Source organism: Phacochoerus africanus, chromosome 7 (genome assembly GCF_016906955.1).
Source record: "Phacochoerus africanus isolate WHEZ1 chromosome 7, ROS_Pafr_v1, whole genome shotgun sequence".
Lineage (NCBI taxonomy): Eukaryota > Metazoa > Chordata > Mammalia > Artiodactyla > Suidae > Phacochoerus > Phacochoerus africanus.
In genome coordinates, this window is record NC_062550.1 from 79,749,159 (window position 1) to 79,764,077 (window position 14,919).

Consider the following 14,919-nt stretch of genomic DNA (forward strand, 5'->3'; position numbering starts at 1 on the left):
TAAGCATGTGTTTATTCTACCAATATCCTTGAAGGAGAAAGCAAAATAAGTATATAAGTATATACAGGAATTTTGCAATCCTTACTGCCTTCAAGGACCTTTCTGATAGGATCTTTTCTATAATATGATGGAAAGTTGTCAATGTTCATGTTTTGTTTTTAATATCTGGATTTTCAAATAATAAAATGTCTTAATGCTATTTTTAAAATATCACAACTAAGCAAAGTATGAAAAGGAGACCTAAAAGTTCTATAAAATTTCAATAAAACTTTTCATTGTTATCATAAGTTGTTCTAATATTGACTGAAAAACCACCACCGAAATGATACATCCTTTATTTGAATTTAACATCTTAAGTTATAAGAGTATGGCATTATTTAGGCAGTTACATTTTCCAGTATTTCTATGAATAAAGAAAGTACTTTGACAAGGAAATGCATTATCCTGTATAAAAGTTGCCTCATTATGTTTATTCTCAAGCATTCCTGTTAACTAACTTATTTCACCTCCAAAATGAACACTCTGTAGATAATTAAGTTATGGTTATTGTGCTGTTTGGAATTTTTTAAATTGAAGTAAAAGAAAAAGGCTCAGCAATGTTGCATTTACATACATATATTTAAACATTTATCATGATATTTGGAAATACAAAAATGTTTTTGCTCAATATAAGGTGTAGAAAATAAGTATGCTAGTGATACTATTAAAATAACAATGCAGGATTTGCACAAATTACAATTTTTATTATTCTAGCCAAAATGTTTCTCAGCCTAAGCCATGGCCCTAAAAATGGAAAAATAAAGGATTTTTAAAAGAATGGTCCATTTGAGACAAGTGTTCAATTAAAATCATTTGTGATAAATGAGGTTCTGACACATGATCTTTGTGTTAAATTTAACCAGAAAAAGTTTTAATTGAACAGTCTGATATTGCTATATACTATCCTATCTTAACACAGTAAAGCTGTAATCAAAATGACCTGCTATCTACAGTAGCAAATCTTGTGGCTAAAAAACTCCATGTGACATGATAAGGCTTAAAGTTCTACTATGTAGTATTTCTTCACCATTTTAAATCACTTCATTGACATACATATACTTACACAGAAGATTAGTCAATTCCTAATTTCTATACATAAATACACCTTGTTTAAGCTGGTTTATGTGCAAATCACTGTGAAATTCCAATTAAGTGCTCCATTTTTTTTACATGCTCCTACTTGGACATAAGTCAAATGCTAATCCAACTGAGCAAGTGATTTCAGGGGTGTTGAATGGCATGAGGAAATAGCTACTTAAAACAATGCAATGCATTAAAATATATATATGTTACACTTTTCAATGTTCGTAAGCCTCATACTTTCTAAGGCAATGAGCAAAAATGTAAACTCTAGTGTGATAAAACAAAGCGACGAGTTAACAGATGTGCTAAAACTATTGCAAGCGGTTAAGAACTACTTTGAAGACGCTCTGAAAAGGGCAGAGAACAAAGCAATTTCAAGCTGATGATATGCATTTCAAAGCACATCAATGCACACTAGATTCAGTCACTTTTATCATTTTTCATGTTAGGGACAATTTGTTGTAAGCTCACTGAACAATATTTACGATAATACAATTTAAAGACTGCCTACTATACACCAAACACTGGACTGGCTATGAATTTAACACTTGCTATTTCATTCATTCATTAATATTCAAACTCAAATGGGAATGCATCTGGAATGTGATAATGATGTGTTTTCGGCCCATTTTCTAAAAGACACAGGAAACACAAATATTTGAGCACGATATGTAGTTATCAGTCATGACAGATACGGATGTCATGCACACGGACTGTCAGTTATTCAGTAAGAGATGAAGTCTGGAAAATGGACCTCTCCACCTCTCCCCAACTTTCCAGGAGAGAAAAATGAATGGCTTTCCTTATGGAAAAAAATGCACACTGTCAGATTCTACCGCTTGGTGTTAGGTTCTCTTAGCATAACACTTCAGGATACTCCAAATTTTGTATCCCGTCAACAAATCTAACTTCTAGTTTCTGTAGAAATCTGTCACAAGTTACAAACAACATAATTTTGGGGACAAAACTGTCTGAAATCCAAATGACTAAAATCATTTATTCACAGAAAACTTCGTGAACTTTTTCACTTCTTAGTCAGATATTCTGATTTATTCGAAGACAGAGAATCAAACAACAATTACTTTGAAGGTTTTAATTAAGATGGGAACTTAGAGCCAACTTAATGGTGAAGTGGCCTGATTTTTTTTAACTTAACTAGATGGTTTGTGACAAAAGCATCCCAAAGTCAAGGACAGTTACAAGCCTAGCTACAGAGAAATTATTTTCAAAGTTCTGTTGCCTAGAAAGCAAGCAAAACTTTTAAAATTTTTTAAATTACTTTCTTTCTTCTTTATAGATTGTGAAGAACAATAGGTCTCTAAATGGGGTAAAACCACATTCTTTTTAATGTCACAGCAAACTCTGGTACTAACTGACTTGAGCTGACATTTCAAAGGAAGAACACTAAAGACGACTGATAAAACCTTCAAATAAATTTTGGAAGCCACTACAATGCTACGCTGACTGGGCAGCACGTTTTAAGAAGGAAGAGAAGAAGTGAGAAAAGGTTCCTTCTTACAAAGGTAACCAAAGGGTGAAAAAACACCTCTGGGAAAGAACAAGAGGGAATTAAATAATTTCAAAAGGATGGTCTTAATGATCTCCTTCAAGTACCTGGGCACCAGGAAAAAAAGAAATCTAGACCTCTGACCTTTAAACACTACACAATTGAATAGTCTATCTGGAATAGAATGGACCCCCTCAAAAGACTCTAAAGAATGACAACCACCTGTCTTGAGAAGTAAGATCAAGAAATATCACTTATCGAATAAGGTGTGATTTACTTTATTACACAACCTGGGAGTAGTTCATTTATGGGATCCAGATGCAAGCCTGCCTTCAATCACAAGGGAAAGCAAGTTGTCATCGTTTACCTTTCAGCACTCTTCATTTTCTTTTCTTATTTTCTTTTTTCTTCGCTTCGAGTATTTCAGAGATAGGAAAACAAACGTCTTACGGTTCTGGTACAGCTCATGAGAAGAGAGACCGAGTGCACTGTCTACTTGTTTGATTCTGTCCTTTTAATCCGTGCAAATAATATTTATTGCGTATCTATCGAGTGCCACATAATGCACTGTGTGCCGGGACAACAAAGATAAAAAAGCATAGTTTCCCTTCCTAGAAGAATTTCTATTTTTATTTACTTATTTTATTCCTTCACTTACAGATTTGAATCTACTGATCAAAGAAATAAAATGCAAATATTTCCATACTCCAAATTCAATTTTGTTCTAAAATCCTAGGCATTCGCCAAGACCATGAGATCTAAGAAAAGCTGTACTGTGTTTCCCTAACTAATATTTCTCAACCCTGAAAACACATCAGAATTATCTCCAGTGTTTCTCAAAGATACAGGCGCCCAGACCCCACGCAAACTGGATTAAATCAGGCTGGCTAGGAGTGTACCCCCTAGCATAGCATTTTTTCAAAAGCTGCACATGTGATTATAATGTATAGTTATGGTGAGACCACTGAAAAGACCACAACACCTGATATGTAGCAGGCACTCAATAAATATTAGCCCTTATTCCTATGATTATTATATAATTTGAGATCAGTTCTAAGACAGCATATAAAAAGAAGCAGCACGGTCCAGACTTGCTTGTGCAAAAAAAAAGATATTGTTAGGAAGCCTTTGTCCAAGAAGGCTCTAAGCAGGAAAAAGATCTTGTTCTGGAAAGTTGATTTGGAAGGTGTTTAGGATGGCAAAACAAGAGAAAGAAGGCATTCCAGGAAGGAAAAGTGACCATGAACAAAAGAAAAGGATGGTGGTGACACACGGGGCAAGTTAAGGAGACTGGCTTGACTACTGGGGTCAGGCTGGTGTGAATAGGCCAGAGGTGTCAACGATAAGCATGTGGTTGGACATCCTAATGTTCATTGTAGCGCTATTCATAATAGCCAAGACACACAAGCAACCCAAGTGTCTACTGACAGATGAATGGATAAAGAAGATGTGGACATAAAATGGAATATTACTCAGCCATAAAAAAGAATGAAATAATACTATTTGCAGCAACATGGCTGGACCCAGAGATTATCATACTAAATTGCAGTATGCCAAAGACAAATATCATGATATCATTTATAGGCGGAATCTAATTTTAAAATGATAGAAATGAACTTATTTACACAACAGAAATAGACTCTCAGACATAGAAAACAAACTTATGGTTACCAAAGGGGAAAGGGAGTGGGGGAATAAATTAGGAGACTTGGATTAAAAATACACGCTACTATAAATAAAATAGATAACCAACAAGGACTTACTGTATAGTACAGGGAACTATACTCAATATTATGTAATAACCTGCAATGGAAAAGAATCTGAAAAAACGTATCTACAGATATAGATATATATACCTATGTATGTATGTATGTATAACTGAAAAGAAAAGAATGTGGTTGGAAGAGCTAAATGCAGTTGATGGAATGAAGGTCTTGAAGGACAAACTGAATAGTTTTATTTGATCTGATAGTCAAATGGGGATAATTAAAGTTTTCCTGAATAGCTTGATGATACAATGAAAGCTACATCTTAAAAAAAAAAAAAATTCACCTGACAGTAGATGAGGTGTGGTAGAAAAATAAGGGGTTAAATGGAAGGATCCTACTGTGGCCATATTGTATGTAGCAAGAAGTAACAATCAATGGTTTGCACACCCCCACTAGAATCTTTTCCTTTATCTTCACAACACCAGCAAGTGAGTAGAGTCTATCTTCTGCTCAAGTTGTGGGGCTTTAGTTCATTGCAATCATCAAAGGTGGTCACTACGTTTGCTGCCTCTCCCTTCAAGGAGTCTCCATTAGAATTAACTCCAAAAAAATGAGTGAAATTTGAGGAAATTCCTTGCTTTTCTATTATAAAGTCAAAATCCCAGATGAGAATTACCATAACAGAATAGTACCTGTAGCTCTCCTCAACAAAGATTTCTCGAGTGCCCAGCTACACCACAGTCTCTGATTGATTCCTGCACTGGTCTACTCCAGCAGGAGACAGACCTGGCAGGAATTGTGTCTGATGATGGTTATCATAATTTTACCTTGTGGCAGATTTTAAATGGATGCAAATTATTTGGCACCCCTCCCATTGAGAGCCATCTCTGTTTCCCCTTCTCTTGTATTTGAGATGGTCTTGCCGCCATGCTTGACCAAGGGATGTGGAAGAAGTGACATTCTGGAACTTCCAGGACTAGGTAATAAGACTTACAGTGACTACCTGGGTTTCTTGGAACATTGCTCTTAGAACTCTGCCTCTCAGAACCCAGGTGCCATGCTAGAAGAAACTCAAAACAGTTGGACAATTTAAGTGTGGATGCTGGAACAGCTCTAGCTGAGCACCCCATCAACAGCCAGCACCACTGTCAGCTATGGGAGCCCATGGAGATCCATCTGGGATATCCAGCCCAGCTGAGCATTCAAATGACACCAGCCCCAGCTAACTCTAACTGCAATGAGATTGCAAGTGAGAACCACCCAGCTGAGCCCCATCAGCCCACAAAACTGTGAGAAAATAATGAATTGTTCCTTTAAGCGTCTAAGTTTTGGGATGGCTTCCTACACAGCAATACCACTTTTACTAGCATGCACTTTACTTACGGTGAAATGCTGGAAAACTGTCTTTCACATTTTTCCCTGTATGTTATCAAGGGGCTTTTGAGGTATGTGTTTGAAAGTCAAATGGTGAGCCTGACGTGTGTTCTCATTTTGAAATGAGGCCCACTGATGGAATTCCCTGGTGGTCACTGGGTTAAGGATCTAGCATTGTTACGGGATCCGGCTCTGGTTACAGCTGTGACACAGGTTCAGTACCTGGCCTGGGAACTTCCACATGCCACAGGTGTGGGCCAGAAAATGAAACAAGGCTCAGTGAGACTACACGAATCACTTAGGATTATATACTCAGTAATAGAAAGACCTTAGATTTGAATCTAGGATTTAAAATTAAAGAAGTGACACTAACACCAGTTCAGAAAACTATACATTTTTTTTAAATTAATTTGATTTGCCATTTCTGCGTTGGAGAACGTGTTGGCAAACTTTTCCTATAAAGGGCCATGCAGACCCTAAAGGTGTTGTAGGCCATGCAGACGTTATTGCAACTGTTCAATTTGCAGTGCAAAAGCACCTATAGAAAATATGTAAACAAATAGGAATGACTCTGTTCCCGCTCTGAAGAATCAGACTGTCTTCTGATTTCAGATCCAATATAACTATAGCCTAGGTTCAATACCCTAAACTCAATTCAGTCCTAGGTTAGTCTATTAAAAAATTCACCAGCAGCTGTGGTTTTTATTCTATTTTAATGTACATAAATCTTCTCGGAGAGTAACTAATTCCTTCATATATTTTAATTTTAAAAGTATTACAGATTTAAAATTTTAAGGAACAAGAAATTTTGAGCCCTCTGAAGAGGACTAGTAGAAATATATATATTGGATATTCTATTCCTGATGGCCACTTAGAATTAATGAAATCAAGTTGTTATGGCATGGTGCCTGAACATGTGTAAGAAAAGGGAAAAATCTAGTTCATCTTTGGAATATTTATAAACAAAAGGCAATTAAATATTCAGCAATATATATAAAAAGACCTGATTTTTTTTTTCCTTTTCTTTTCCCAGATGCTTTGATTCTGAAACAAAAGTCTAAAAACTTATAGAGGCTTTTTGATCTTTGACTTCAGAGAAAACTTTAGTGCCTTAAGTTTACTGTTCACATAACTCACAAAAAAGTGTGCCCCTGAAATATTCCCAGCTAATAGCCGGTTGACAAAATGAATAACACTATTAAAAATAAAATCAGTTATGGTATATATAAAGTGATGGATCACTCAGCATTGCCAAATCAAGTACTGACTGGAGGCTAAAAAGAATGAAAGGGAGAGATTTCATTAAAAGTGGAAACATTACTGCAAGTAAAATAAAATATTTTGGAATAAAATATACAAGGATCTGGTAAGCATGTTATTCGTTAAGGCAAAAATCCAGTCTCTTACTAAGAGAGATGGAAGCATGATCTAATGAAGTCTTAAAGAAGGATTCTAACAAGCATTCCTAGATAAAAACCATACTGTTTCTCTTCACAACTGGCCTTTTTATTCCTATATTTGAATGAAAACAAAATCATTCAACTGACTTAAAAATTTTGAATCTTTACTCTGAAAAAAAATCAGTGTAATTAAGAAAAAAACTTTATTTGGAGTAACTGTTAACCAGAGGTTAAGTGGACAAAATTCTATTTTAAGAGCTGCCAAACCAATCTCCTAAAAAAGATACAATAACATGGGTTCTAAAGTTATGGGCAATATCAACAAGAGAAACAGGGTAGTGGAAAGTAGGTTGAGGGGTACATAAAGTATTTTCCCCTTCAACTCTAGCATAAGAGCACATTTGTTTAAATATTTGAAAGATGGTAACTTTTTTGCTTCTGTAAAAAAAACTTTCATAGAAATGAATCAAAATATCTTATGAACACAACTATGACCTATGTTGCTTCTGTAATTTCCAAGTTACCATTTCTATCATTGCTCTGCAGCAAAACTAACCAGAAAATGTCTTCTTATGGCAAAGAGAGACTTTTTTTCTGGTGGGCACAAGAACAGGAAGGAGGTGGCATACTCAAAAAGGAATACAACGGAGCCTAATGCACAGCATTGGTTCCAACATCTAAGCCATTTTGGTGGCAAAGAGACATAGCTAAAATCACTGTCAACAATTCTTTAAAGTTGCCCACAACATATGGCATTCTTTGGCTTTCCTGCATGTCACCCTGACCTCTCGGGATCCTACATTTATTTCTGCATAAATCTGTATGCAATTTTCTGGGCATTCAAACTACTGTGCTTCTGAAAATAATCCTCAAATCTCTAAAGTGAGTAAGAATTAAGGGGAAAGTTCTAAAATGTCCCTACTTGACTGCTGGATTTACTTCTGTTTTAATATTAAACTTCAATAAATAAAGCTTCAATACATGTTAACGGACTGAGATTTCTTGTTGTTGAAGCGAAGGAGAGAAGCATATTTTAGGGCTTGGGAGAGGGATGGGTGCTAAAGTCAGAGGCAGATTAAAATCACGTAAATTGCTACCCTCTAGTAATTTCAACTCAGACATTATTTTGCAAGGAGCATGGCTTCCTCACTCCCAACCAGAAGTAAATGGACTGTCTATTCGTCCTAATGGTTCTCTTCACTGCCAGACCTTCTTGAACCTGAAACAGTTTATTAAGTTGCAGACCAACAATTTGTTCAGAGCTGATTCCTCATGAACTATGTAAACATTATTAATATGTTAATGTAAATCCAAAGATACATTAATCAGATTACAAAAAAATGTACAGATGTGATAAGACTATTGCTTGGTATTACCTACAAATTCCACCAAAGGATGTCTGGAGTGATGTTGTGTGCAAGGAACTACTAAAACGGGTTCCCTCACTATCCTTTTCTGGATCCTCCATTCTCTCTGTCCTGGTTCTGGATCAGCATCATCAATAGTTAAGATTCTGTTTTCAACTTTTCAATGCAACAGAATATTCACAGCATCCTGCTAAGGCACCACGCCAAAGAAACAGAGGATCTGGGCTCACAGTTATCTATCTGCTCTGTGTCAGGGAAATAGAAAAACATGCAAAAGTATAGCCAAAATTTCAACTTTTTTCTTTTTTTAAAAAAAAGGGGTTTTTTCCCTCTTTTCAAGATTCTGTGATTTTAATTTGCCAAAATAAACCTAGAGCACACAGTTGGCAAAGATAAATGACAAACTCTGGCTTAATAAATCAGATCACCAAGTTTTCAGCTGGACTGGAATCCCCACCTGGAGCACAGATTCATCTACTCTTCCCTCCCCCAAATGCCTAAAATGAAGGAGAAGCTATTTATTTCATACTTTCAGTGTGTCTCAGTGAAAGTGAAAAAAAAAATCAGAAAACATAAGCGCAAGTAATTTAAGAGAGAGTCAGGAATTAATAAGCAGATAGTAACTGGAAAAGAAAATTAGAGTGCACATGAAGTATTAGCGGTAAGAAACAATCCTAAAAAATATAATGGATCCATTTCTGTATTATATGGTACAACTCACTCAAAAAAAATTATGTTAAAAAAAGAACAGTTCAACTCACCTATCCAGAACAAACATTTGCTCTCTAATCCTTTTATATGCAGCACAAGCAGTACTAAATTGTAGTCAGAAAGTTACCTTTATTTCAAACATTTTCTAAAATGTCAAAGATAACAAACATTATTGAAAAGCAAGGCTATCTGTTCCACTAACAAATTTTGAAGAAAACTAGTGGCCTAAGAGAAATTTAAATGCTTCAGCTTTTTACACTTCAAGTTTTATAGTTTTAATATACCAAAATATGGATACTTTAATCTAGTGCAATAGCCCACCAAATAATGACAGTAATGAACTTCTGGGGAAGGAACTCTGATGATTAGGACTTACTTGAAAAACCTGGTTTCCACTAATAAACTATAACGGATCAAAGATTTTTTTTTTTTTCCCTATTCAACTCCTGGAGGTGAGTCTACTTATTACCCGCTACTACACTCAATGTGCCCTTCTCGAACCTTGAAGAATGCCCTCTAAATTTTAAAGTTTTTAAGCTACTCTATATACACAACTTGACCGCATCTAGCAATGGAGTGTTCCTTTTCTTGCTCTAAAGACTTAAAACACTTGCCAGTTTTCGGGGATGGAGCACTGACAGCTATGTTTTCATCCATGATCTGTAAATGTGTTACCGTTTAACTGTCACCACCTTTCAAACACATAACAAGATGAAGGGGAAGGCAAATTTCTTTCCTGACCCACACAGATGTAACATCGCAATCAGATTTATTATTGTGATGCATGTAATTGGTTATCCCACACGCCCTCATTATATCATTTTCTCATATTCAGTGAAAGACTAATCTAAGGAATATAAAAATGGGGGGCAATTTTTCTCTCTTTCACAAGACCATGGATGTTTATGATACTTCAGACCAAAACAAAATTAGCAAGTGGAATAAGCCTTGTTGGAAAAATTGGCCTATTATGAGGATTAATGCGGCTAACAATTATGAAAATGCTTGGTAAACCATAAAGTAGGACAGAACATGGACTGTGAGCTCCACAGGGGCAGAGACAGTCATCTGTTTTGTTCACTGATTATCCCAATGGCCTAGAACAGAGTCCTAACACATGGGAGACAGTAAGCCTTTGCTGAGTGAATGAACTGTATGTTATAATTAATAGTGGGTAATAAAAATAATAAAGCAGAAATGCATGCAGTGGCATAAATCCCCTAGTTAAACGGTGCTGTACTTCGCCAATGCACTTAAAAAGCCTCTGGGGTTTTCTTATTCAGCACTTAGACTGGTGCACTCAACAAATTAAGGTTGAGGAAAAGACAGCTAACTCTGTCAGCACTCATTATAACTTCATAATTCTATACAACATAAAAGAATTCCCACAACATTTGGCAGCATAAGATTCTATCATTTAAATAACACTGGAAAGTTATAGTCTCTGTCAAATTATTTTCAAAATGTTTTTAAGCAGCATACTTGGCACAAATTTATGGGGTTTTAATTTTCTTATGATATTTTCCAAGTTTCAAAAATTAAATGCATTCTTTATCAGAATGATTTTTTTGAAAATAAGTTATTTGTTCAAATACAAATTAACCTAGGAAAACATCCAATCTTCAATGAGACTGAATAAAATATTAGGAAAGATAGAGGCTTAAGCTATATTAAAATAATTCAAAGTAAAATATAAATTCTGATGCTCTCAATTATTCCAAAAAGCATTTTTGCATTTTTATACTTTAATATAATTAAAGTGTACAAAAATGAATATGTTCTTGAAGAATATAGTTAGGAAATCCTTTACGCAATAATTGCAATCTTTTGAATGCAATGAAGAGGCATATAAAATCATTCTTCGGAGTTACTGAAATATCTGCATTTAATTTAGTTGCTTTACTTAAATTTAACCTGTAAAATCCACAAAGGTTAAAATTCAATAACTTTTTGGAGTAGCCAATCATAATCAAGAGCAATTTAAGAATCCTTGAAAACTAACTTCTATGAACACAATGCGAAACCACCAAAAGTTATGCAACTCACCAAATTTTCTTGAAAATTTTTATAAGACATTATTTACTATCTCTTGTCTACATGAACCTACTTTATACGTTTCTAATTTTCCTAATACTTAAAAAAGAGTAGCCCAGATTTTCAAGGCACATAAACTCTGCCTTAACTGTATTTGTTCCCCTGCCAGGGTGCAAAAAAGCTGCCTGCACTTTAGGTTTTACACTACGTGAATGAGCCCGGTGCTCATATAATTATATTTGTTCCATTCTGTTAGTAACCATTTCAAATTGAAAGACCAGGACAGGTTCTAAACATGTTCAATTCTATAAAGCCATTAGCAATAAATTTGATCCGGCAGTTTGCTGGAACAATGGAATCTGCTGAAAAAGCGTCTATTAGTCATTCTGGACAAACCCATCGGGATTAAAAAGAATGAGTTAAGATCGTCTAAGGACACAGCCAAAAAAAAAAAAAATTAATCCAACTGGAACTCAGCCTCTTAGTCTCTAAGAGGCTTTTCCCTTTCTTACCGCCAATTTCAGCAGCGCCCCCCACTCCAAATAAGTTCTAGCTAAAATAAGAGCAAACTGTCCGCATCATCTTCCCAGTCCCAACCCTTAAGTTTTATGCGGGAAATAAAACAACCAAACCAAAATTGCCCTTCTTTTGGTAAATTTGTTGAACAACGTCCTACTCCAGGTGCCAATGCAGCTGTTTCAGCCCGACTCGAATTAAAAGTCGGCCTCGATTTCTTTGAGCCTTAGTGATACAAATTCTAAGGGTGGTGAGAGCCAAAACTTGGCGCAACGGTCCTTCCCAAAGATCGTTGCGAGCCTCCCGTCCCGACATTCCCAACTGTTTGAGGCAAAAGCCCCCAAAGCAGGCCGCGCGAGGCTCTCCGGGCAGAGAACTTTCCAGGGAACCTGTGTCGCCCGACCCCCGGGACAAGTGCGGGCGGGCGGCCACATGAACTCGGGAAACCCCGCGAAACTAACTCAGCGAGGCAAGAGACCTCGAGACCCGGGCCGCCCTTTCGACTAACACCTAGAGCTGCCTTCAGACTCTCTTCCGAAAGGCCTGCCATTCCAGGTAGCTCTGCCACTTGTTGGAAAGGAAGGGATGGAGAGGAAGCTGGCGGTGCGGGAAGGGGGGAAGGGAAATCACAATTGGCGGCGGTACCCAGCTCTCTCCCGGGGCGGCATCTCCACTCAAGCTCGAGATGCTCTCGAAAGGTCCAGGCCCGGGCGCATTCCTGCGCACTGGGGCCGACGTGCCCAGGTCGCGCGCGGCTGGGGAGGGGAGAGCGGGCTCACCTGGGGCTGACGGCTGGAAGGCACAGTCTCGGTCCCCCGGAGCCCGGCCCGGCAGCCTGGCGCCGTCCGCTGAGGGGCTGAGAACTTGAAATGCCCACCGCGTGCCGTAGGGCGCCCCGCCAGGGCTGACCTGCTCGGCCGCCGGGCACAGCTTGAGGGGAACGGGGCTGGCGGGCAGGGGCCGGACCTGCGCGCCCGCGACTAGAGCCGCAGCCGGGCCGTGCGGCGGGGGCGGGGGCAGGCCGTGCGGCGGAGCGCCCCCAGCACGCAGCAAGTTCTCGATAAGAAAACTCTTGCCCAGGTTGCCGAAGCCCGGCGCGGCCGGGAAGTTCAGGAACGCGGAGGAAGCCACCACGTCCCAGTAGGCGCCGGCGTGGGCCGCCACGGCGCTGGGGAGCATGGTGCGGCTCCCGGGTCCGCTGCACGCCCGCCTCCGGCCCCGCGCGCCGCCTCCCACAGCGCTGGAGCGCGCTCAGGCCAGAAAGGAGGCGAGGGCACCCCGGACGCCGGCCCGCTGGGAAAGATAGTATTTATTTGGGCTGGGCCTTTTTTTAAAGGAGGGGAGGAGTGAGTGTGGGAGGGGGGAGCTGTGCGCTCCCCTGGACCGCGGCGCAGGCTCTGGGGGCGCCGGAGGAGTCCCTCCTGCTCTCTATGCAGATTTGGACTTTTTTTTTTTCCCCCCAGAAGGCTGGAAGGTGTGTCCAGCCCATCCATTCATGTCACTAGGCCCACAAAGTGACGGACGCGGCCAACAATAAGGGCAACCCCGAGAGTCCGAGCTTTGGCAAGGGGAGGGAACGTGTGGCGGAGGAGGCGGGCGTGGAGGCCACGGGAAGTAGGCGCTTGCCCGCTCCCAGCAGCCCGACCCGGCCTTTGCTGGGGAGCCCGAGCCGTCCTGGGGAGGTCGGGGTGCGTGGACGCCTGCACCCAGAGACCTTGTTGGGCGATCCCTGGGTCTCCCTTGTGATTGTCACTTCGGGGCATCCAGGAGAAGTGAGTGGGAGTCACTAGTGTCTTGAAAGGGCTGTAGTCATGAGAGAGAGCCTCACGTGTTACTGAGACCCGTGGTGGTTACAGAGGAAAAGGTGCATCTTAGAGAGTGGGTTGTTTTGCGTATTGAATGTGGCCCCTGTTTTGTTTGTTTTTAAGAGGAAAAGGAAATGAGTTTTTCCTGAAGACTTTTTAAGAAATGTCTCCGTTTCCAGCAGTTAATTTCGAGTTGCTTTTTAGTAAGATTTGATTTAGGAATCACTCTAGAGGAGACGATCTAATATATTTTGATCTACAAAAGAGGATCTAATATATTTTGTCTAGAAAAGAGGATCTTAGTTGGAGTTGATTAAATAGCAGATGGCAGATGCTTGGTGCAAAATCCGGGAAGAAAGCCACTACCAAATGAAAGGTGACTAAGGCCTCTTCAGAGAGACCAGGAAAAGAACACTGAATTCCTCTAGAATTAGAGTTGCTCTTTTTTCTTTTTTTTCCTCTAGAAATGTGGGTGTTTTTCAATTTGTTAACAGTCTGCTAAAGAAACTGTACTTTCTAAAGGTGAGAAAAGGGTGTGTGTCCTTAAAAGTTCCGTAAACCACAAGGCAACCTCAGAGCTACTCATTTTGGAAACTGTGACTTCTCTGTCAATTTGCACTTCCCGTACTTCCCACTGCCACTCTCCTGTGTAAATTTAGATGCATTTATTTAGAATATGGTTTTTAAAGGATGTCTGCAAAGTTTGGGATCACATGTATGGGTTTACTCTTTGCCCTAAGAATGATTTTGTCCCTAGTTTCTATTTACTTAAAAGCTGGCTGGAGTTGCCAGGTTAGTGAGAGAAATTTCCTCTTGAAAATTCACCTGGCTGATATGTGTTTCATTTACACTTGGTATGTCCAAAGATTTTTAAGGGTCTACCCTCCCCACCTGCTGCACAATAGGAGGGAAGTTATTGACCAAGTTGGTGCATATTACTAATATTAATCATTCATTTATATTGATTTAGTCAACACACCTTTCCAGAACCTTCCATATACATTGCACACTTGTTGTGGCTCTGGGACTATATAGAGAAAGATCTGGTCTCTGCCTTGTAGTTCACAGCCTAGTGAGGGAGAAAAACAAGTAACGTCTGAGAAAGGCCTTGTAACTTGGAGGGTATACTGTGAGAAAGGGCTTATAATTTGGAGGGCAAAGTGTGAGAAAACTTCCAAAAGTCTTCCCTAAACTGAGTCTTAATAAGTGGACAGTGGTTGGGCATAGGATGTGAAGTAGTAACCTTTGAGATTAGCAAGGAATAGAGAGATCACATCATTGCCGCCTTTCCATACCAGAGGCACCATTTGTCCAGGGTGCATTCAGCCAGTTATGGTACTAAACACTTTATACATTTTAACTCGTTTATCTCCA

The 14,919-nt window shown here is 39.1% G+C and overlaps 1 protein-coding gene across 1 annotated transcript in view; it reads right to left on the reverse strand.

Moving 5' to 3' along the window:
- DBX2 (developing brain homeobox 2) overlaps positions 1-13,242 on the reverse strand; it is a 37,750-nt gene extending 24,508 nt beyond the window's left edge. Inside the window, exon 1 of the mRNA XM_047788024.1 lies at positions 12,520-13,242. Coding sequence (XP_047643980.1) covers positions 12,520-12,919 — 400 coding nt within the window. The 5' untranslated portion in view covers positions 12,920-13,242. The remainder of the gene's footprint in view (positions 1-12,519) is intronic.
- Positions 13,243-14,919: the final 1,677 nt, after the last annotated feature.